Source organism: Podarcis bocagei, assembly GCF_964188305.1.
Source record: "Podarcis bocagei genome assembly, chromosome: 7".
Classification (NCBI taxonomy): domain Eukaryota; kingdom Metazoa; phylum Chordata; class Lepidosauria; order Squamata; family Lacertidae; genus Podarcis; species Podarcis bocagei.
In genome coordinates, this window is record NC_138132.1 from 84,775,104 (window position 1) to 84,799,888 (window position 24,785).

At 47.0% G+C, this 24,785-nt stretch overlaps 1 protein-coding gene across 3 annotated transcripts in view; it reads left to right on the plus strand.

Moving 5' to 3' along the window:
• Positions 1 to 24,785, plus strand: part of RPH3A (rabphilin 3A) — a 128,438-nt gene that overhangs the window by 70,474 nt on the left and 33,179 nt on the right. For 2 of the 3 annotated variants that reach the window (XM_081203043.1, XM_081203044.1), the window contains exons 4-8: positions 4,626 to 4,755; positions 7,858 to 7,944; positions 11,141 to 11,297; positions 13,378 to 13,419; positions 16,898 to 17,059. In XM_081203043.1, the coding sequence (XP_081059169.1) occupies positions 4,626 to 4,755; positions 7,858 to 7,944; positions 11,141 to 11,297; positions 13,378 to 13,419; positions 16,898 to 17,059 (578 nt within the window). The remainder of the gene's footprint in view (positions 1 to 4,625; positions 4,756 to 7,857; positions 7,945 to 11,140; positions 11,298 to 13,377; positions 13,420 to 16,897; positions 17,060 to 24,785) is intronic. The other variant, XM_081203042.1, reaches the window with a different exon arrangement.

Genomic DNA, 24,785 nt, shown 5'->3' on the forward strand with positions numbered 1-24,785 from the left:
ACTATTTTTATCTGCTTGGGATTTTACACAGCATGCCTGCCCAACCGAACTTGCAGGGAGAGAGGCTGCTGGGGGCGTTTGCAAAGCTCCCACCTTGCTGGCAGAGGGGGCTGCCTGTGCAATTGGCAGGTGGGGTAGGGGTTTTTGCAAGCTGCAGCCCCCCTGCAAGCCCTACTTAGTTTGTTTCTCAACGGAAAAAGGCAAATGAACCTTCTGCCTTGGTTGGATTCTTCCTCCTAGTCTAAGCTGCATAGCAGTAAAGGTAAAGGGACCCTTGACCATTAGGTCCAGTCGTGGCCGACTCTGGGGTTGCGGCGCTCATCTCGCTTTATTGGCCGAGGGAGCTGGCGTACAGCTTCTGGGTCATGTGGCCAGCATGACTAAGCTGTTTCTGGCGAACCAGAGCAGCGCACAGAAATGCCGTTTACCTTCCCGCCAGAGCGGTACCTATTTATCTACTTGCACTTTGATGCACTTTCGAACTGCTAGGTTGGCAGGAGCAGGGACCGAGCAATGGGAGCTCACCCTGTCGCGGGGATTCGAACCACCGACCTTCTGATCGGCAGGCCCTAGGCTCTGTGGTTTAACCCACAGCGCCACCCTCATCCCTAGTTGGCCACAAATGCACAGAGGTGCAAGGAAAGATGAACAGCGTATTCTCTGAAATCCCCTGCTCCCCTACATACTAGATCTCAGGAGCACCCCTTGCAGAATTTACCTGCGAGACCCTCTTACCCTCATATATGCTCATTTGACCGCTTTGATTTGAAGAATTGGCATTGTTACAGGTGCCACACAATCGTTGCTCCACATTTCTTTGTAAGAAATCAATCTTTTAGTGTGGCAGCATACGCACTTTGGAACTCCCTGCCTGTTGATATCAGGCAGGAGTTTTCACTGTACTGTTTTCTGCACCTGCTAAAAAGCTTTTTGTTTAGACAAGCCTACTCAGATGTTTACATAGTTGGTTCGAGTTTTAATCTGTTTTTAGCTTCCTGTTGGTGTTAAGTATTTTTTTCTGTTTTTTAAGCAGCTGTTTCTAACTCTGTTCACTGTAATTTTATTGTTTCATTGTTTCTTTAAATTGCTTTGAAGGTTTTTTTTTTGCTATAAATCAATTGATATGCCACTTGTTATGCCATTTTTTAAAAATAGAATCACAGAATTGTAGAGTTGGAAAGGGTTCCAGGGGTCATCTAGTCCAACCCCCACGCCGTGCAGGAATCTCAGCTACAGAATGGCCATCCAGCCTCTGCTTAAAAACCTCCATTGAAGGAGAATTCACTACCTTCTTAGGTAGTCCATTCCACTGTCAAACAGGTCTTACTGTCAGAAAATTATTCCTGATCTTTAGCCAGAATCTCCTTGTAACTTGAAGCCATTGGTTTGGGTCCTACACTCCAGAGGAGAAAAACAAGCCTGCTCCACCTTCCATATGACAGCCCTTGAGATATTTGAAGGTTGGCTTCCATATATCCCCTCAGTCTCCTCTTTTTCAGGCTAAACATTCCCAGCTCCTTCAACCGTTCCTCATAAGGCTTGGTTTCCAGAACTTTGATCATCTTGATTGCCCTCCTCTGCACACCAGCTTGTCAACACCCTTCTTAAATTAAGGCGCCCAGAACTGGGCACAGTATTCTGACCAAGACAGAATAGAGTGGTACTATGACTCCCCTTGATCTGGACACTAGACTTCTGTTGATACAGCCTAGAATAGCATTAATAATAAATTAATAATTTTTTTTTATTTATACTCCGCCTTTCCCGGTTCAAAAACCGGGCTCAGGGCGGCTAACAACAAATTTAAAACACTTAATTGTAAAAGCAGCATAAATACAGTATAAAAACATGCATAACAATAAAATTCAAAGTTCAGAAATCAGTTTGGGGGAAATCCATCTAATAAGCTGGCTGGCTGAATTAGTCCTACTTGGACCAGCAAGGAGGCCAGGGGAGAATTAGATGTGGGGTCTCAGAGCAGGTAATCTTCATAAAAGGGGAGGGGGAGGGAAGGGAAGGGAAATAAAAGATCAGGCTGAATTCAAATTAAAGGCTCTGTCTTACAGGCCCGGTGGAAGGAGGTTAAATCCTGAAGGGCCCTAGTCTCATGGGACAGAGCATTCCACCAGGTCGGAGCCATCACTGAAAAGGCTCTGGTGGAGGATAGTCTGACTTCCTTAGGGCCTGGGACCTCTAAACTATGGTTATTCATGGACCTTAAGGTCCTCTGTGGGGCAGACCAGGAGAGGCAGTCCCGTAAATACGAGGGCCCTAAGCCACTAGCTATTAATAGCCATTAGCTATTAAGGATCTGGAGAGTTGAACCCGAGCCAACAGATTCTGATGGTAAGAGCAGTTTGACAGTGGAACAGACGCCCTCAGAAGGTGGTGGACTCTCCTTCGTTGGAGGTTTTTAGAGAGAGGCGGGATGGCCATCTGTCATGGGTTCTGTAGCTGAGATTTCTGCATTGCAGGGGGTTGGACTAGATGACCCCGGATACCCCTTTCCAACTCTACAATTCTGTGCTTTGATGAGCCCAGATACGAAGTAAAACTTGAACCCCTGCATCCCTGGAGTACGAATTCCATGAGTATGTAGGCATATAACACAATCCCTGCAGCGCTGTGTCAAGTTTCATATGAAACTGATGCTGAATAATAGAATTCATAGAGTTGTAGGGTTGGCAGGGACCCTGGGAATACAGGAATATGCCACAGTCTCATACGGGGATTGACCCTGTGAGCCTGGCATTATCAGCACCACAACTGAGTTGTCCAGCCTTCGACTGTGTGATCTCCCCTCTCTCACTTCTGAAAGGACTGTACCTCCTTAGAAGGAAAGGCAGCGTTGAGCCGACATTAAGAAAAAGCTTTCTAACCCAGGCTTTGCCAGTCTGCTGCCCTCAACCCCAGCCAGCCCAGCCCAGGGCCGTGTTCTTTTTTCTTTTTTTTTAAAAAAATACTTTTTATTGCTTTTTTTTAACAACAACAAATAAAATAAATACTCTTACATTCAAAAATTTGTATGTCTTCTTATTTGCCCCGTGCCTTATTGCGCCCGGACTTTCTTCCATCGCTTCAACGGTTTTCATGTCTCAAATCTTTTCTTACAGTTTCTTATTTACACTCCATCCACATCACAAGATTTACATGAATCCTGCTACAGTTTTTAAATGCTTACAATTACTCTGTATATATTCAACAAATTTACTCCAATCCTTTTCGAACTTTGCTTCTTTTTGGTTCTGAATCTTATAAGTCAATTGCGCCAATTCTGTGTATTCAATCATTTTTGTCTGCCACTCCATTAAAGTTGGGATTTCTTGGGATTTCCATTTCTGAGCCACTAAGATTCTAGTGGCGGTCGTTGCGTACATGAATGGTTTGTAATCTTCCTTTTTTAATTCATTCCCTGTTATCCCTAGCAAAAATGCTTCTGGTTTCTTTGTGAAAGTGTATTTAAATAGTTTTTTCATTTCGTTATATATCATGTCCCAATATTTTTTCATTTTTTCACACGTCCACCACATGGGCCAGGGTCGTCTTAAGCATATCCGGTGCCATGGTGCAAAGATACCACCGGCGTCCCACCCCCCGTTTCCCAGAGTTGTCGACCTTTTCCCAAGCCTTTGCGGGGATCACTCTTCTCCCGCAGGGGCTTGGGAAGAAGAAGAGTTTGGATTTGATATCCCGCTTTATCACTACCCTAAGGAGTCTCAAAGCAGCTAACAATCTCCTTTCCCTTCCTCCCCCACAACAAACACTCTGTGAGGTGAGTGGGGCAGAGAGACTTCAGAGAAGTGTGACTGGCCCAAGGTCACCCAGCAGCTGCATGTGGAGGAGCGGGGAAGCGAAGCCGGTTCACCAGATTACAAGTCCACTGCTCTTAACCACTACACCACACTGGCTCATATTGTTGATGGGGCGCAGCTGGCGGGTGTGCAGGAAGGAAGGAAAGGGGAGGCCGCTGGCAAAGCCGCGCAGCTCCCCCACTCGCTGGGGCGCCCCTGAGAAGCCGGCGCCCTGGTGCAATTGTTAGGATATTTCCGTTCCACCTTAAAAGGGAGCAGGCTTTGTGAGTCAGAGAGTCTGCGCATGTCCTGTTCACAGGATGTTTATGTTTCCTATTGCTTTCGTTTTTCTCTCTCTGTCGGAGACACTGACGCAGGCAGTCATGTCTTTCTTTGTTCTGATCAACGCTGAATAAAGCTTGTAAATAATGCTCTCCTGGCTGCGACTTTTGCTGTGCATTATCTGCTGATAAGAGTGTGCATGAGCTCTGGAATGTGGCAAGATATTTCCTAGAATGTTCTGGAGCTCATGTCGCTAAATTGATGATACTGCGTGCCTACCAGAGATCGATGGATCGTCCGGCAGATGGCTTGGGGCCATGATGGACTTTATCTCCCTGGCAGTATCCCAACAGCAATGTGCCAGTAAACCCAATGGGAAAGACGGCTCTGAGCACAGCCATGTGACTCTTAAGGCTGGTGGGAGCATGGCTGCGCAGCCTTGGGCTGATGGTAGTTACTTCTGGGTTGGAATTAGGCTGATTTAATCAATTAACTTGGCCAAAAGCACCCTTTTTTGGTTTTGACCCTGCTGCCTTGCCTCCCTGCCTTTAGGCGTCTCATGAACCGTCTGGAAGATATGCGCCGAAATGTGGCCGGTGACGGGGTCAACCGCTGCATCCTGTGCGGCGAACAGCTGGGGCGCCTGGGGTCAGCCTGTGTGGTGTGTGAAGATTGCAAAAAGGTGAGGAACCCAAATCTCTGCTCCCGTTTCCGGCCCCCTTGCCCTCGCATGCTTTGTTCCAGGGGTGGCCCAATGCTTTTTTTGCTTCCTGGGACAAAGGGCAAGACTCTGAGGGTGACTGAACTACGAAGGTGGCACCCTCAGCCGACCTCAGCACCCAAGAGGGTCTGGAGGGAAGAGGCGGTCTGTCAAATACTTGGGGCCTGAGGCATTTTGGCCTTTAAACACTAAGGATGGGGATGATCTTGTGATGAAATTCTACTCAGTATTGATCCACAGTAGATTCCAATGTATAGTTAGCAGAGTAACAACTTAAAATACATTGCAGGATTCCCCAAAAATAGACCAGAGGCAATTGATATTTCATCCAGCGGAGCTTTTACTGCTACTGAAGGCAAATGAGCATAATGGTCACAAACCCAGTACATTCAGGATTGGCACTGTCCATAAGAAATCCAGTTGCAGCAGACTTAACTTAAACTTAGAATAACTTATAATAAGTCTAAACCATGGGTCAGCAAACTTTTTCAGCTGTGGGCTGGCCAACCATCCCTCAGACCTTGTGGGGGGCCGGACTATATTTTGAAGAAAAAAATGAACGAATTCCTATGCCCAACAAATAACCCAGAGATACATTTAAATAAAAGGACACATTGTACTCATGTAAAAACACGCTGATTCCCAGACCATCCATGGGCCGGATTGAGAAGGCGATTGGGCCGCATCCGGCCCACAGGTCTTAGGTTGCCTACCCCTGGTCTAAACCTTAACACTATACAGTGGTACCTCTGGTTGTGAACGGAATCTGTTCTGGAGGCCCGTTCGCAACCTGAAAAGAACGCAACCCGTGTCTGTGGGTCGCGATTCGCTGCTTTTGCGCATGCGCGTGATGTCTTTTTGCGCATGCGCGAGCAGCGAAACCCGGAAGTAACCCTTCCGGGTCGCTGCGGGACGCAACCTGGAAACGCGCAACCTGAAAGCAAACGTAACATGAGGTATGACTGTACAGTGGTACCTCAGGTTACATACGCTTCAGGTTACATACGCTTCAGGTTACAGACTCTGCTAACCCAGAAATAGTGCTTCAGGTTAAGAACTTTGCTTCAGGATAAGAACAGAAATCGTGCTTCGGCGGTGCGGCGGCAGCAGGAGGCTCCATTAGCTAAAGTGGTGCTTCAGGTTAAGAACAGTTTCAGGTTAAGAACAGACCTCCAGAACGAATTAAGTACTTAACCCGAGGTACCACTGTATACAAAACACCACACCAGAAGGAAAGAGAGATAGAGAAAGTGAAACCCAGGCTCCTTCTGGCCTGACTATTATAGTCAGCATGACCTTGATAGAAAAAGATATGAGAACCAGTTTGAACCAGCTGTACTCAGCTTCTCTGGAAGTATAACTTAAACAACATGAAGCTTCTGCTTGCTTCTTTCACACAGAGAGGCTTCCAGAACCCTCTGGAATTAATTAGAGTAGGATCTACACATCAGATCAATACTTTCTGCACTAAGAAATGCAAACTGACAGATCTTTCGCCACTGCCAGAAGTGCCATGTCTCTGAATACCAGTTGCTGGAAGTCACAGGTGGGCAGAGAACAGAGGCAGTCGCACTTGTGAGATCAGGATGCTGGACTGGGGGGACCTTTGACCTGATCCTGCAGGTGCTCTCCTTATGTTCTTATTTATTTTGGAGGGGGAAGCGCCCCCTGCGCCTTGGACCATTTCTCTTGTCCTCACCAAAGCCTCAGAGCGGCTTCGCTCAGATGGTCAGGCAGTCCTCCTTGCCCGCCATCTAGAAAGCAAGCTTCGCTGTGCTAGGTATTTGGTGGAAAGATGACATCCTTAATTAAGCTGGAGGCAGCCTCCCCTCAAGGGCGCGAGTGGCAGCGCCAGGGCTGCATGGCACAGATGGCACGAGAAGGCTCCCCCATCTGCTGCAGTCGACCTTCTGCAACCGGGCCAAAAAATGTCTGGCGCCGTTTCTGTCACAAACGTGACTCTCCTTGATTGTTGTTATTGGAAAGTGTGCGTGTGTTTTTGTGTGTGTGCACAGCTTTCAGACAGGCCGCATCCAAATAATATTAATGATATTAATAATAATAATCAGTGCTTTTTTTCTTAAAAAAATGTTTAGGGGTACTTTCATTTTGCCAAAAACCACCATTTTGTAGTTCAAATAAATACAGTAAATGGACAAAGATTCACAAAATGTTTAGGGGTATGCGTACCCCTGCGTCCCCCTCCCCAGAAGAAAGCGCTGCTTATAATAATGCCACTATTTATACCCCGGCCATCTGGCCCATCTGAAAGCACTCTTATTCCACTTTAAAGAGTCCTGGGATCTGTGGTTCGTTAAGGGTGCTGAGAGGTGTTAAGAGACCCCCCCAATTCCTCCCCCCAGAGCTACAGTTCCCAGAGTAGTTTGACAGTTAATCCCTTTTTGTCGGAATCTCCACTCGGCCAAGCCGATAAGGCCTCATCTTCCTCCGAGCTGAGCCTTTGAAATCGCCTCCGACGTGTTTAATGACCTGAGCCTTTGATAGGGCCTCAAGCACATTCTATCCAGCAGGGTTCCCAGCACAGGGAAGAGTCGAGAGGTTTGGCTACATTGTAAAGAGTTTTATTTCTAAACTACGCAGAACAGAAAAGACATCCTCTCTCTATGAAAGCAGAGAGCAACTGAACAAAGAAACAAAGGAAACAGGAAACCACTAACGTCACATCCCGTCTCCCTTTCCCGTGAGACTGCAAGGTGTCTGGAATGTAAACAGAGTCCAGTGACTCCACGCAGCTCCACAGTGATAAGAACAGAAACAAACACTTTTCACAGTGACTGTAGCTCTATAGGAGCTCTCAGTGCCCTTAACAAACTACAGCTCCCAGAATTCTTCGGGGGAAGCCATCACTGCTTAAAGCAGTGCCATAGCATTTGAAATATGTGTTGTTATAATGGGCACTGTCTGTATTCCAGCGCCATATCTGGGAGACCAACATGGGCTGTTTAGACACCTGTACAGAGACATAATGGAAGTCCATCTTCATTCTGATAAGGGCTTTTCTGGCTGTTTTCACAGTGTTTTGTATCTTTCTTTCCCATGCAGAACGTCTGCACTAAATGTGGCACCCAGACCAGCAACAACCGGCCTCACTCCATCTGGTTGTGTAAGATCTGCTGTGAACAGAGAGAGGTCAGTCGGGAAGTGGCTTGTTAGATCTGCATTTTCCTGGGAAATACATGAACGATGCAAAGAGTATACACTCATTCAGATGGTCTATCCTAATATGCCTATTTGAGGAGTCAGGACCTCGTGGCCTCCACAGCTTCAATGGACTACAACTCCTATTACCCCTGGCAATTTTTAAAATTGTGATTTCTTAAATGAAAATTCACCAGCATTCTAGTGTGAATTTCTTCTAATTTCTTATGCAATTTGCCTAACATGCACGGTCTTTTGCAAAGCCATTACTTCTAATATGCTGTTTTCAGTGACATACAAATTTTTAGGCACACTTTAACCCTGGGATAGGGACACAGGTGGCGCTGTGGGTTAAACCACAGAGCCTAGGACTTGCTGATCAGCGGTTCGAATCCCGACGACAGGGTGAGCTCCCGTTGCTCGGTCCCTGCTCCTGCCAACCTAGCAGTTCAAAAGCACAAAGTGCAAGTAGATAAATAGGTACCGCTCCGGCGGGAAGGTAAACGGCGTTTCCGTGTGCTGCTCTGGTTTGCCAGAAGCGGCTTAGTCATGCTGACCACATGACCCGGAAGCTGTACGCCGGCTCCCTCGGCCAATAAAGCGAGATGAGCGCCGTAACCCCAGAGTTGGCCACGACTGGACCTAGTGGTCAGGGGTCCCTTTACCCTTTACTAACTCTGGGATATGCATTTTTGTATACAGTTATTGGCTGGAGATGTGCATTGCAACATATGGAGAAATGGGATTTTATATACTGTATATATTTTTTACTTTACAAAGTTGTTCTTGTACATCACCAGATCTTAACCTATTACAGTATTTGTAAGTATGGATTCCCAAATGTCATTGAGTTTGTCTGTGGCAAGTATGTGCTTATATAAGTCTCCAATCCAATCGTAGAAGGGAGCCGCATTTTTATTTTTCCAATTCATCAGTATCAGTCTTTTTTTCGTGGTAAGGGCACAGAGAATCCACTCATAATGTCCATTTGTAAGGTTCCATGTGCTGGGCATATAATTCAAGAGGATATTTTGCTCTGTAAATGTAAGGTTGTTCCGTACAGTTCTGTTGATAGTTTCAGTTACCTTCTGCCAAAAATCTTCCAATATAGGACAATGAAAAAACATATGTTTTAGAGAAGCATTATCCCTATTGTATCTCCAAAAGTTAGATACCTTAGATAGCGCTTTTTTAAACAAACGCTTTTTAAAAATCACAAATGGGGAAAAAAAACCCTGGCAATTAACCACAGGTTCCCCACCGCTGTCCTCCTTCAGCTGGTTGCAAGCAAGTGGTCTTCTTTGTCTGTAATCCTCTCAAAAATGAGTGCATTTCAAAGTACTGTATTTTTCACTCTATAGGACGCACCCGACCATAGGATGCACCTTGTTTTAGAGGGGGAGAACAAGAAAAAAAAATCTCCCCCTCTCTGCTCAGCGCCCCTTCAGTGAAGCGACAGCAGAAACGGATGCCCTTCCATTTCTCCTCCCTCTTGGCTGAAGGGGCGCTGCGCAGCTCTCCCTCTCTGCTGAAGCCAGGAGAGTCTTGCTCTCCTGGCTTCAGCAAAAGGAACCCGAAGCCTCCGAAGCGCAGAGGGACCTCCCGCTGTGTTCCGGAGGCTTCAGGTGGCTATCTCTGAAGCCTGGAGAGCGAGAGGGGTTGGTGTGCACTGACCCCTCTCGCTCTCCAGGCTTCAGCGAAAGCAACACAAAGCCTCCGAAGCGCGGAGGGAGCGCTCCCTCTGCGCTTCGGAGGCTTCGCGTTGCTATTGCTGAAGCCAAGGAGCCTGGATTCGCTCCATAGGACGCACACACATTTCCCCTTAATTTTTGGAAGGGAAAAAGTGCGTCCTATAGAGCAAAAAATATGGTAAACAACTGCAAAGTTTGGGGGCAAAAAGTCTTAATTTTGCATATATGCCATTGGGGTCTGATCTGGAGGTGATGGATGAGGAACAAGACCTTGGGGTCATAATGGACAGCTAGATGAAGATCTCTGCCCAGTGTGTGGCAGCTGTGAAAAAGGCAAAGCCCATGTAGATCTGGCCTTGCCATTGGAAGAATCATAGAACTGTAGAGTTGGAAGGGACCCCAAAGGTCTGTCAGGAGCTCAGCCTACACTCGAGTAGGACCCTGGCAGAGACACATGCCCGACTGGCATGTTCTCTCCCTCCTGGTTGATCATTCGGGAGCTTCAAAAGCTTTCTTTAGCCCGAGCATCACAGCGACTGATGCCAACAGACACCGGCACACTTAGAGATCCGCAGAGTCTTCGCAGCTTGCGTAACAGACCTCAGCAACTCAGCATTTTGGCTAATCTACTTTATTTACATATAAACACACACAGAGCACTGCAATATGGCTCCCTCTCTCTCTAGCATCAGACAGAAAAGAGAAAAAGGACAAAGGACAATAGTCCCACTTCACGGAACACAGTAACACGAACATCCTGTCTCCGTCACTTCCCACTCTGTGGAGTCAAAACATATACTGTCATGCGATAGACAAAAATCCCATGACTGCAATCATGGAGCAGGAATTCTAACAGGGTAATAATAATAATAATTTATTTATACCCCATCCATCTGGCCGGGTTTCTTCAGCCACTCTGGGCAGCTCCCATCATCATCATCATCATCAGTGATAAAACATCATACATTAAAAAATTTCCTAAACAGGGCTGCCTTCAGATGTCTTCTAAAAGTCAGATAATTGTTTATTTCCTTGACATCTCCTGGGAGGGCGTTCCACAGGGCGGGCGCCATTACCGAGAAGGCCCTCTGCCTGGTTCCCTGTAACCTCACTTCTTGCAGGGAGGAAACTGCCAGAAGGCCCTCGGCACTGGACCTCAGTGTCCGGGCTGAATGATGGGGGTGGAGACGTTCCTTCAGGTACACTGGACCGAGGCCGTTTAGGGCTTTGAAGGTCAGCACCAACACTTTGAATTGTGTTTGGAAATGTACTGGGAGCCAATGTAGGTCTTGGCAGCCATTTCCAGTCACCAGTCTAGCTGTCGCATTCTGGATTAAGAATCATTTAGTTGAGTTACCTGCAATGCTGGAATCGAGAGCATTCAATCAGGTGACACCCAGATTGCCAGCGGTACAATTCCCAGGAAGAAAACTGTACAGCATCAGCCGTCTCTGAACACACGGTTCTCACACGTCTTTGTCCTGTTCTGTTTTCAGGTATGGAAGCGCTCTGGGGCGTGGTTCTTCAAGGGGGTGCCAAAGCAAATGCTCCCCGAACCAATGCCCATCAGCAAGAGCAAACAGCAGCCGCTGCCCAGTGAGGCAGCCGCCCCTGCTCAGGACTCGAAGCCGTATCCTCGCCAGCAGAATCGCGGTAGGCAAAATATGCTACTGATTATTGCACCGCTGATAATCTACAACATCATTAGATTAGGTTTCAGCATAGGTTAAAAAACAAAAACTCCAAAATAATAGGTCTCTGCTGCAAGGAGTTTACAATGCAAACTTATGCAGTAAGAAAGAAGAGAGGCATGGGAGATGCAATGGTTAAAAATTGTGGTTCCCCGCCCTGCTTGATTTGAAATTGGCTCGATATTAAGCTCCTCCCTTTCCTGAGAATGTTCAGCCTTGCTTATAAAATTGGTGCACATGTTTTGATGACTTGCACGTTGTATACTTGTTGTTTAGTCTAGCCCAGGGTTTCCCAAACTTGGGTCTCAAGCCGTTTTTGGACTACAATTCCCATCATCCTTGACCACTGGTCCTGCTAGCTATAGATGATGGGAGTTGGAGTCCAACAACAGTTGGAGACCCAAGTCTGAGAAACCCTGGTCTAGCCCATTCACTGAGGACTAATCTACACTCGTGAGTTATAATGTTAAAAATGTGTTATAAAAAATGTGACACCAGAGGGCAGTGTAGAGCAGTGATCTGTCGCCAATGGGAAATTGCATTGAGAGCTATATTTTTTATAACGTTTTCTAGATCAGTGTAGATCCAGCCTGAGATTGTTGGAGAAGGCCCTTTTAGTCATTTCCTGGCAGAGATTCACCTGGTGTTGCATCGCGAGAGCGCCTTCTCTGCAGTGGCCCCCATGCAGTGGTATGACCATCCCCTAGAGATTCTGTGGCACCTATGATAATGGTGTTCTGCCATGCAGGGAGCGGGTGGTGCTGTGGTCTAAACCACTGAGCCTCTTGGGCTTGCCGATCAGAAGGTCGGCGGTTCGAATCCCTGCAACAGGGTGAGCTCCTGTTGCTCGGTCCCTGCTCCTGCCAACCTAGCATTTCCAAAGCACGCCAGTGCAAGTAGATAAATAGGTACCACTGTGGCGGGAAGGTAAACAGAGTTTCCATGCGCTCTGGTTTCCGTCATGGTGTTCCATTGTGCCAGAAGCGGTTTAGTCCATATGACCCAGAAAGCTGTATGTGGACAAACGCCGGCTCCCCTGGCCTGAAAACGAGGTGAGTTCTGTAGTCGCCTTTGACGGGACTTAACTGTTCGGGGTCCTTTACCTTTACCTGCCATGACGTTCTCTAGTACAGTGGTACCTCAGGTTAAGTACTTAATTCGTTCTGGAGGTCCGTACTTAACCTGAAACTGTTCTTCACCTGAAGCACCTTTTTAGTTAATGGGGTCTCCTGCTGCTGCCACGCCGCCGGAGCACGATTTCTGTTCTCAACCTGAAGCAAAGTTCTTAACCTGAAGCCTATTTCTGGGTTAGTGGAGTATGTAACCTGAAGCATCTGTAACCTGAAGCATATGTAACCTGAGGTACCACTGTACTGGCTATTGAAAATTTTGTATATCTGTAACATTTGCTTTTAGTTTCTTACAGTTTTTACTGATTTCATTCAGGAAACCACGGTGTTGTTCCAATATGGAAGGCAATCTATCAATGTGTTCAGAAAAATAAATGAACAAATGCAGTAGTTTGCTTACATTGACTTTTCAATAATTTTAAAAGATCAGATCGACAGCATTCAAAGAGTGTGCTGGCTCTGCTTAGTTACAGATGGTACCTTGGGGCAGGGCTTGCTCTGCCTCCAATAGCACCTGGTCAGGACTGAAACTCCCTTTTTTGTTGTATGAATTCGCTTCCAGTGCCATCTTACCCATAAGCACCAGGGGTGCCGGGCGCCAGGATTTCAGGGGCACCAGGCCGAGAGTCCGGGGCCCGAGAGTTGAGCCTGGGGAAGAGCCCACCTGTCAGTCGGAGCGCCACGGCGGGCTTTTCTGCTGCGGGCTTTTCTGTGCCACAAGTTCGGGGGCGACCGAGCCAGCGAGATGCTGAGGCAGCCAGCCGGCCGGTTCTGCCCTCCTGCGCACCTGGGACAGGGCAACCAGGGAGGGGGACTGGTGCCAAGTGGAGCTTTGCACTCCGGCGCCACATAAGCTTAAGACAGCCCTGTTCACTTCCTTTCAATAAACAATCCCTTCCTTTTGCTTCCAAGGTCAAGCTGAAGCAGCTGCCCCCATCGAGCAGGAATCCTATGGTAAGAAATCTTACTTCTTTGGCATATTTATTCCTCTTCATTGCATTTGTAGCTTTTCCATTGTATTCTACTAGGCGAAATTGCTTTCAAAAATGCATATACAGTGGTACCTTGGTTCTCAAACGCCTTGGTACTCAAACAAGTTGGAACCCAAACACTGTAAACCTGGAAGTGTGTGTCCTGGTTTGCGAACATTTTTTGGAAGCTGAACGTGCTCTGTTTTGAGTGCCACACTTCCGTTTTGAGTGCTACGCTGAGGTCTGTTTTTGCTATTTATTTTGCTTTTTTGTTTTTGTGGCTTTTTTGTTTTGTTTTTGGGACTGTGTGGAACCCAGTTCAGCTACTGATTGATGGAGTGATTGTGTGACTGCAGTACATTGTTTATTGCTTTCATTTTATGGATCAAGGGTCTCGTTAGGTAGTAAAATTCGTGTTAAACTGCTGTTTTAGGGGTTGTTTTTAAAAGTCTGGAACGGATTCATCCATTTTGCATTACCTTCTATGGGAAAGCGCACCTTGGTTTTGGAACGCTTTGGTTTTGGAACGGGCATCCAGAACGAATTAAGTTTGAGAACCAAGGTACCACTGTATTAGCAGAAAAGTGCACTAAAAAAGTGGCAAATTTTTGTGAGGACTCGTTTCTTGGTTTTTTTAAACAAACTGATGCAGAAATGTTGAGAACCTAGCTTAAGATCAGAAAAATAAGAAACAGGAACTAAACTTGTCGGATTCCTTCCCTCCCTCTGTGCAGTGAATTTTCTCTACTGGCTTCAGTGGGTGAAAGCCTGACTTCTCCGCAGCTTTCAGCCCCTGCACCTCTTTCTCCTTGTAAACTAACCAGTAACTTGGACCAGTTTGGCCTTACACAACTGTTCTACCGGGGGCAAGTTCCCTGGTGCTTCCTTCTTCCCACCATTTAGGCCTGAGAGACTGATGAGCTTTTGTCTTCCGCTGTCATTCTGAGGGGCTGTCAGCTGCTCATCAGGAGGTGCTAATCTTGAGTGATTGCCCCATTATTAAAATCTGGATCAGCCTGCAAATCGCAGGGAAGAGCCTGGCGCCCACGGGAATGCCAGGCGTTGGCTGGGTGATTGATGCCGTCAAGACAGTCATTAGTTTGCTCGTTGTGGCGGCAGATGATGCACGCAAGCGCTGGCACACTGCAATTGTGGCCTGGCTCTTAGCTGTCAGCTGGAAAGCCAAGTCTCCTTTCCTAATTGCAAAGAATCTCCTTCCCCCTTGGCACAGCGAGCCAGTAAAATTGCAATTCGCTTGATGTGAGTAAGAATCTAAAAATCTAAAAATAAATATTAAAAAATCTATAAAAAGTCAATCTATTCCAAATTCCCTCCCTCCTTCCCATGTGGAATAAAGGGTAACTGCTCCCCCCAGGCTCATACCTTTCTTACAGGTGAAACTCGGAAAATTAGAATAGCATGGAAAAGTTCATTTATTTCAGTAATTCAACTTAAAAGGTGAAAATAATATATGAGATAGACTCATGACATGCAAAGCGAGATATGTCAAGCCTTTATTTGTTATAATTCTGATGATCATGGCGTACAGCTGATGAAAACCCCAAATTAACAATCTCAGAAAATTAGAATATTGAATGAAATCAGCAAAACAAGTATTGCAAATAGACCAATATTGGACCTCTGAGAAGTAGAAGCATGCATATGTACTCAGTACTTGGTTTGGGCCCCATTTGCATCAATTACTACCTCAATGCGGCATGGCATGGATGCTATCAGCCTGTGGCACTGCTGAGGTGTTATGGAAGACCAGGAAGCTTCAATAGCAACCTTCAGCTCTTCTGCAATTCTCGGTCCCATGTCTCTCATCTTTCTCTTGGCAATGCCCCATAGATTCTCTATGGGGTTCAGGTCAGGCGAGTTTGCTGGCCAATCAAGCACAGTAATCCCATGGGCATTGAACCAGGTTTTGGTACTTTTGGCAGTGTGGGCAGGTGCCAAAGTCCTGCTGGAAAATGAAGTCAGTATCCCCATAAAGCTCATCTGCGAAAGGAAGCATGAAATGCTCCAAAATCTCCTGGTAGACGGCTGTGTTGACCCTGGACTTAATGAAGCACAGTGGACCAACACAAGCTGATGACATGGCTCCCCAAATCAACACAGACTGTGGAAACTTTACACTGGACTTCAAGCATCTAGCATTGTGTGCCTCCTCATTCTTCCTCCAGACTCTGGGTCCTTGGTTTCCAAATGAGATGCAAAAGCTGCTCTCACCAGAAAAGAGATTTTGAGAGAACTTAGAGGTCCCAAGTGCTCTAGCCCTAGAACCCGTTTTCAGTGCCAGAGCTGAGCCTCTGGGCCTATGCAGAGTTCCTTGCACGTAGAACTTAAAAGCCACAAGCGACCTCTACAGAACCGGCAGTTTGCAGGTTGGGGGTAAGGCGTCCTACAAAACAAGGCAATGACTTTAAGATACACAACATGCCAAGCGAGGAAACAGCACAGGAGATCAACTCACACTTGTTTATTCCCAGGCCAAAATAAACAGTTTTGCTTTTTAAATTTTTAATATAATTTTTATTAATTTTTCTGTGATACAATTTAAAACACTCACTTTCATGTCCTTAAAATATCTGTGACTTCCTTTCTTCTCTTTCCATGGTTCTTTTTGCATAGCATAAATCCCTGCACGTTTTACAAAAACTAAACCATTCAGTATTCCACCATTACATCCATCAAAACTTAGTTACGCTGTTGAATTTATCTTAATGTTGCCCACGTTTTCAGCTGTACACAATAATTTCCCATATATTCAATAAACGTTTTCCAATCTTCTCTAAATGTATGTTCTTCCTGTTCTCTTATTTTATATGCTAAAGTTCAAGCTGAGCAATATGCAAAGTAAACAGTTTTAGAACAGGGTTATATGAAGATAGTCCCCCAACCCAAATATTGTCCATTCGCACTGCACTGGAGTCATGTTTGTTGTCAGCATTCTGCAACTGATCCCTTCTGTTATGTACTGAAGTTCTCACCCTGGGCCAGCAGGGGGATACTGTACATAGTTTTCACTCAGGTCGACATATGCAAATAAGGGATTGAAAGTGACGTTCAGTGATTGGATAGTTACAGCAAGTGTTACAGTTGCGTTGTACTGGAGCTCTATATAAGCAGGCTGGCTGAACCCTTCAGTTCAGTTCTGTTCTGGCCTGTGAATAAAAAAGAGCTGTTTGAAGAATCGCTGTGTCGTCTGATATGTTCACCCACAACTTAACACTTTCCCTTCATCACTGGATGCTCAGCCCTCTCTGTGATTTCACCGCAGGTCAGTTGGCGAGCTTCCAGGAAGCAAATAGCCCTCCTTTCTGCAGTTTTCTTGCATTTCCTTCCTGCTTGCAGTTGTCATGACTTCCAGCTGAATTTCTTTGCATCTGCTGTTCCGATGGGAAAGTAACTTCCCTACTGTTTGTGCCCCTGCCCCTCTTTTTCTGATGTCTATGCAGGCGCTGAGCCAACCACAGCTGCTTCCAGTCGGAGAAATTATCCACAAATTAGCCGCAAACCTTCTGAGGCCAAGATGGCGCCTGGTGGCAGCGAATATATTAGTGAGGACACCCAAAACTGGGAACACACTAGAGAGAATGAAGCTGGTCAAAGCCCTGGAGGTGAGAGAGAAGCAGGCAGAGAACTACCGTATTTTTTGCCCTATAGGGCGCACCGGCCCATAGGGCGCACTTATTATTTTTTTGGGGGGGGGAAATAAAGGGGAAAAAAATCCCCCCCCCAAGCCCCAAAGAGCAAAGAAGCCATGACAGCGAGCGGGATTGATCCCACTAGCTGTCTTGGCTTCGTTTTTAGCCTCGGGGCTGGGGGTCCGGGAGCGAAGGCAAGGTTGCGCTGAACCTCGCCATCACTCCTGGAGCTTGCGGGGCTGGGGGCGGGGGAAGCCCGAGCTGACCCCAGCCCCCAGAACGGGTCCGGGAGCCATGGCGAGGTTGCACTCAACCTCGCCATCGGTCCCGGAGCTTGCTGCTATCCAAAGCCCGGGGAGTGCAGCGCTGTAGCCCACTGCGCACCCCGGGCTTACGGCAGCTATCCGCAAGCCTGCGGCGTCCGGCAGGAACTCCCGCCGTGCTCTGCAGGCTTGCGGATAGCTGCCCGAAGCCTGGGGTGTGCAGTGCCGCGCTCCCCAGACTTCGGGCTGCAAGCACCTATCCGCAAGCCTGCGGAGCCCAGAGGGAACTCCCGCCGGGCTCCACAAGCTTGCGGATAGCTTCCTGAAGCCTGGAGAGCAAGAGGGGTCGGTGTGCACCGACCCCTCTCGCTCTCCAGGCTTCAGCAAAAGCCTGCATTCGCCCCATAGGACGCACACACATTTCCCATTCATTTTTGGAGGGGAAAAAGTGCGTCCTATAGGGCGAAAAATACGGTACCTGCACTCATGTGAGAATGTTCCACCTATAATATATTCTAGTGCCCCATGCTAAGCCCCATGCCGCTCACCTGGGAGAACAGATTGGAGGCAGGCAAGAGTTGTCACCATCTTAAAAACAGCCATTTAAAGCATTCAGAGAATAATTAAAACAAACAGCAAACCCTAAACTGATGAAAACACAGGTTCACATTCTACCTATTTAGGTCCTTTCCAACACTACAATTCTACGATTTTTAGGAAAAATGCCTTTATAACGCCTTAATTTATTTTTAATTAATAAATTGATATGCCACTTGTTTGCAAAAGAAAACCCCAAACAAATCTCAAAGCAATTTTCGGAAACAATGAAACAGTAAATGCAGTTGAAAACAGCTATTTGAAAAACAGGAAAAAAAGGATTTTTAACATCAGCAGGAAGCTAAAAACATTAAAACTCTCGCTGACTTTGTAAACACCTGAGTAAGCTTGTCTAAAGAAAAAGGTTTTTAGCAGGTGCCAAAAGAAGTGATTGCCTGATGTCAATATGTAGGGAGTTCCAAAGTTTGTGTGCTGCCATACTGAAAGACTGATTTCTTATAAATGTGTAACGAGGATTATGTGGCAGCTGTAGCGATGCCAGCTCTGCAGATCAAAGCAGTCGAGGGAGCGTATATGAGGCAAGGTGTTCTCACAGGTAAGCTGGTCCCAAGTTGTTAAAGGTTTTATGTACCAATATAAACACCTTGGACTGGGCCCAGTAGCAAATTGGCAGCCAGCGCCGCTCTCTGAGCACAGGTGTTCTTTGCTGTTGGGGTCTCACTCCTGCCAGCAATTGTGCTGCAGCATTCTGTACCGACTGCAGCTTCACAAGTTGACATTAACACAGCTGCTGTGTTTGTGATGCTGTCAGTTGTGTTTCCCTGCTTCGCAGCTGCGTTGTCCCTTTAGACTTTGGTGTAATATGGCCTTGGAAATTGCCCTGGTACGGAAAAAAGCTAACAGCTGATGGACAGCATCTGTCAAGGAGCGAGTCTCCCAAGATGGGGACTGTAGGATGACGGGGTCTTTTGATGGGGTCTTAGCTAGGGGAGCCAAGAGGGTAGGTTTTTGCCCTGTGAGCTAAACACAAACTGGAAAGGACCCAAGATTCCTCCGCGATGCAGGGAATGTTTAAACAGCCTGCCGCAGAAGAGATATACCCATCATGTAATCCCCTCGCCTCCTGCCATATGGACTCCTGGCTTTCATCTTGGCTGAATTGCAAAAAACGATGCTGCAATGTTTGATCTCATTATCTCAAGATCTGGGGCAGCAAACTGGCTGACTGCGTGCCAGCATCTCTCCTGTCCAAATCTTGCCACAGTGCAAACTCAATTAAAGTACAATCCTGCATCTGTCCGCTGGGGATAAAAAGTTCCCTTGCGTTCCGCAGGGGCTTCTCTTCGGGTAAATGGTAGTACAGTGGTAGTACAGTGGTACCTCGGGTTAAGTACTTAATTCATTCCAGAGGTCCGTTCCTAACCTGAAACTGTTCTTAACCTGAAGCACCACTTTAGCTAATGGGGCCTCCTGCTGCCGCTGCGCCGCTGGAGCACGATTTCTGTTCTTATCCTGAAGCAAAGTTCTTAACCCGAGGTACTATTTCTTGAGGCGTTCCCAAAGTAAAGGAAGGATTGAACTCTGATTAATAAGAATACACACAGAGGCTTGAACCAGCAAGACTCTAGGAAGGGTGCATATAATAATCTCTCTGTGTCTCTCCACCCCTCGGCCCAGGTACACAAAAGAACTTTTTACAGAGTGTTCATAAGAACCAATCAGATTTCATCTGAGCATTTCAACAAACCCCACGTGGGGACAAAGTTAAACTACCAGAACTAATTAAGCACACAGATTTCTGGGGTAAACAAAGGTAAAAGGTAAAGGTACCCCTGCCCGTACGGGCCAGTCTTGACAGACTCTAGGATTGTACGCTCATCTCACTCTAGAGGCCGGGAGCCAGCGCTGTCCGCAGACACTTCCGGGTCACGTGGCCAGCTTGACGAAGCTGCTCTGGCGAGGCAGCGCAGCACACGGAAACGCCGTTTACCTTCCCGCTATTAAGCGGTCCCTATTTATCTACTTGTACCTGAGGGTGCTTTCAAACTGCTAGGTTGGCAGGCGCTGGGACCGAGCAACGGGAGCGCACCCCACCGCGGGGATTCGAACCTCCGACCATGCGATCAGCAAATCCTAGGCGCTGAGGTTTTACCCACAGCGCCACCCGTGTCCCTGGGGTAAACAAAACAGAACTACAGAGGGGTGCATTTGGCAACCCCTGAGGTCATAAACAAGCAATACACATGATAAGAAGGATGGTCAGAAGGACAGCGATCATTATCACCTTCAGGTGAGATCTGTTTCCTGGCCCTAAGATTAACATCCTAAGATTAACATATCAGAAAAGCTACATCAAAGAAACTTGCCCACTATCTTTATGGCCCAGGATGCCTGCCTGGCGAAGCAACTGGGCTGTGTACGTGACTTGTCAAGCAAGAGAAATGGACAGTAGAGGAAATGGCCAGAGATGCAGAGGGTTGTGGGATTTGATCAGAAACTATTGTCAATGTATCTAACCCAGTCAACACAATGCATTCATCGTGGACACAATGGCTTGATTCATATTTTATAATTCCTCATAGTAATCCCACCTGACCCCACACTCTGGATATTTGCACTCCTACAATTTCTGGGTTAGTGGAGTCTGCAACCTGAAGCGTATGTAACCCGAGGTACCACTGTATAGGGAGTTGGGTTTGTTTAGCTTGGAGAAGAGAAGACTGAGAGGTATCTCAGAGAGCTATCTTCAATGATCTGAAGGGTTGGCCCATGGTAGATAGAGCAACCTTTTTTCCCTGCTGCTCCAGAGGGCAGGACCTGAACTGATGGATTCCAGTGACAGGAAAGGAAATTCTGACTAAACGCCAGGAAGAAGTTTATGACAGCAAGAGCTGTTCGACAGTGGCACAGACTCCCTCAAAAGGTGGTATACTCTCCTTCATTGCAGGTTTTTTGCTTCCAGTTTACTTTAAAAAATAATAATTTTATTCGTTTTCCAAATTGATACAAATCAAGCCTAATTTATTTAATTTAATACTTTAAAAAAAAATCAGGTTTCCCAATCCTGTTGCCAACATACGTCCATTTCGTCTGTTGTTGCCACTTCCTTTTTTCTTAAAATCCGCTTGAAATCTTCGTTAGATGTAAAGCATTCTCACAGCTGCCAATACAGTCATAACTCATGTTACAGATGCTTCGCACTGCGCCGAACCTGAAAGTACCAGAATGGGTACTTCCAGGTTTTGGTGCTTGCTCATGCGCAGAAGTGCCGAATTGCAACCTGCGCATGCGCAGACACGATGCTGCAGGTTGCGGAGGCTGCGGGTTGCGAATGTGCCTCCTGCGTGGATCACGTTCTCAACCCAAGCGTCCACTGTACAGTGGTACCTCGGGTTAAGTACTTAATTCGTTCCGGAGGTCCGTTCTTAACCTGAAACTGTTCTTAACCTGAAGCAGCACTTTAGCTAATGGGGCCTCCCGCTGCCGCTGCGCCGCCGAAGCACGATTTCTGTTCTCATCCTGAAGCAAAGTTCTTAACCCGAGGTACTATTTCTGGGTTAGCGGAGTCTGTAACCTGAAGCATATGTAACCTGAAGCGTATGTAACTCGAGGTATCACTGTATACAACTTCACAAACAGTATTCTTTTTGTTTTCCATATTTCCCTTTCACGTGTGTAGTCATTCAAATCCATGTTCTCAGACCTGTTGCGGAGGGATATTGGGTCCCTTTTCTCGTTCCCTTTGCTGCTGTTTTTACAGGGTCACATTCCTAAGCCTCTTGCTTGCAGGCTGAAAACAGTTCATTTTTTCTTGACAGAAAGTCTTTCCCCAGTTAATCCACTTTGGCACCTTTCTCCCTCTCTACAGATCTGGTCCATCAATCCTTTTAATTGCATTCCGTTCCACCTTGTTCATTGCAGGTTTTTAAGCTGGATGGGTGGCCGCCTGTCAGGGATTCATTAGCTGTGATAATAACACGTTCAAGTTTGTTTGAGGCAGGTGAGCATAGAGGAAGTCTGAGAAAGCGGGTGGGTGGAGAAAACAACCAAACTGTCGGGCAATTCTTTCCTTTCCTTTGATGGGGTTTCTGTTTAGACTCAGAATTGTAGAGTTGGAAGGGACGCCCAAGGAGATATCTAGTCCAACTCCCTGCAAGGGAGGAATCACAACTAAAGTATCCATGACAGGTGGCCATCCAACCTCTGCTTTGAAACCTCCAAAGAAGGAGAGTCCACCACCTTCTGAGTTGGACCACTCCAACGTCGAACAGCTCTTAACGCCAGAAAGTTCTTGCTAAGGTTGCAACTTGAGTCTGCTGGTGCGAGTCCTAGACTCTGGAGCAGGAGGAAACAAGCTTGTTCCATCTTCCACGAGAAAGCCCTTCAGATATTTGAAGATGGCTCTTGTGCTGGGCCCGGTGGTAACCCGAAAAACGCGATCCAGGACCAGTCCAGAATCCGAAGGTTCCTCTAGGAGTCAGTCTGACAGGGCCAAGGTAGGACACGAGGCAGGAAACCAGGCAAGGACAGGTACAGGATCTCAGGCAGGATCTGGCATACAGCAATGTTGCTCCCGCAACCTGGGGCGGGGTCCAACAGCCTTTTATCTTTGTCAGGGTAACGGCCGGTCCTGATCCCCCGGCGACTCACCTCCCTGTTTCACCCGGAGGCGAGCACTCCTACTGCGAGTACTCAGGTGTCTCCTTCTCTCAGACCTGAGTCTCTGCAGCTTGGGAGATGTCGGTGGGTTACTAGACCCAGAGGACACCTCAGCCTCCCCTGACCAAACCAGTAGTGGAGCAGCTGTAAGTGATGTCCCAGCTGAAGGCAACGAGGTCATCCCCGCATCTGGAGCCAGGGCAGGCTCAGGCCCCTGACTCGGCCAGATGGTGTTTGTTGCAGAGGAACCTGTGCAGACTGGGACTCTTCAGAATCAGGCCCCAGACTTGGTTCAGATGATGCCTGAGGCAAAGGATCCGGTGCAGACTGAGTCTCCTCTGGTTCCGAGACCAAGCCCGAGTCCCAGGCCATCACAGCTCTCATCTCACCTCTCAATCTTTTCTTCAGGGATTTTCAGAGTAATGGATGCAGATTTTTTTTTAAAACAACAACAACCTAAAAAGGTGTTTTTGATCAGGGTTTCTCTTATCCGCTTCCTAGTTTCTGATCGCTGGCTGTGTTTTTATTCCTTTTATCCTAAATATAGCTGACCCACTTGAGTTATTTATCTGGTGGGGGAAGCGAGAGATTATTTTCTGCCTTCTTTAGGAGTAAAACTGCACAGTTTTGTAGCTAAGTCCCGGGGCTTAATATTGTGCTCCAAAACCTAGTATTTTATATTTCCACGAGTCAGCCTTTAGAATAGGCAGAACATGACTGCCTCTGAGATTGTGTTAAGTGTCCTCCCCACCTTCCACAGGTAACCGCACCCAGCTATCCATTCCCCCCCCCCCAAAGGGTCTGGGACTTAATCCAATTGTAGTCACATCAGGTATAGCCCCGTTGGTAGTGAGAGAGGGCTAATCCACACCTCCATTTCCCCTGGGGAAACCTGATCTTTAGTGCTGAATCAGAACAAATGGCAATTGGGTTTCCTACAGATTGCTGTTTGTTCCGATTAGCGCTAAAGAATGGGTTTTCCGGGGGAAAGTGGCGGAGCAAATTCAAAACCGCTTGGTCTCGTGCCGAAGAAAGCTCAGGACAAGCAAAAGTGCTTTCTAGGCATCTGTGGATGAGACAAAAGTCTCAGTGGGTACAGACAGATCAGGGATAATCAGTTTCCATTTTTAAGTGACTAGATTGGCAACTTGGAGAACTCCCACTGAGTCTGGGGTCGCTTTCCTCATAAGACAACATGAGGAGATGTTACAAGAAAGCAGTCAGAGTCATTGGGTAAATGTCAAAATTACACCACACATTTGGTGCAGTTACAGTGGGCCAGGCAGGTCAAGGTGTGTCACGTTCCTGATTATTAGCAAGATTTACATACAGTGGTACTTCGGGTTAAGTACTTAATTCGTTCTGGAGGTCTGTACTTAACCTGAAACTCTTCTTAACCTGAAGCACCACTTTAGCTAATGGGGCCTCCTGCTGCTGCCGCGCCACCGGAGCACAATTTCTATTCTCATCCTGAAGCAAAGTTCTTAACCTGAAGCACTATTTCTGGGTTAGCAGAGTCTGTAACCTGAAGCGTATGTAACCCGAGGTACCACTGTAGTTCCAGACGGAGTTTACACAAAGCATTGGCATTAGAAATAGGTTTTTGCTGGGTTTTGTTGACATGACAACCGTGATATCTGGCAGGGCCTTCATGATCCCTTTAGGCAGTGCACCTGGGCAAACAGTAGAATATTTGGGGACCGTTGACGCTATCTAGGGTCATTGATCAAAAGGAAAAGAAAGGAGAACCCTTTAGGTGCTTCCCCTGATGGGTATCGGCCTACGTGGTCTCACACTTTGAGGTAAAGGTAAAAAGACCATGCAGACACCAGGTTTCCCATAATGCAAGGGGCCACACACGATTTTCAAGTTCCAAAAGCAAGAATCCTGCATTTACAAACGGTTTTATCCATGATTTCATTGAGAAAAACAAGCTTTCCTCGGTTTAACAGCCTAAATAGAATGTTTCTGGTTCCTATTGGACAGATAGAGCTGCGATTGCCCGCTGCCTGCTTTTTCTGGCCGCTGGAGGTGCTGAGGGAATTAAAGTTTTAAATGGCTGTGGAGCGAGTGGCTTCGGATGGATGAGAAGGAAAATTGGGGAACAAGCCTTTATTGAAGGAAATAACAATGGGTATAGCAGGCAGATTGGACGGCAGGGGGTTGGGTGTGTGTAGTGCAGAACTTTCCAAACTGCGTGTCGTGACACTTTAGTGTGT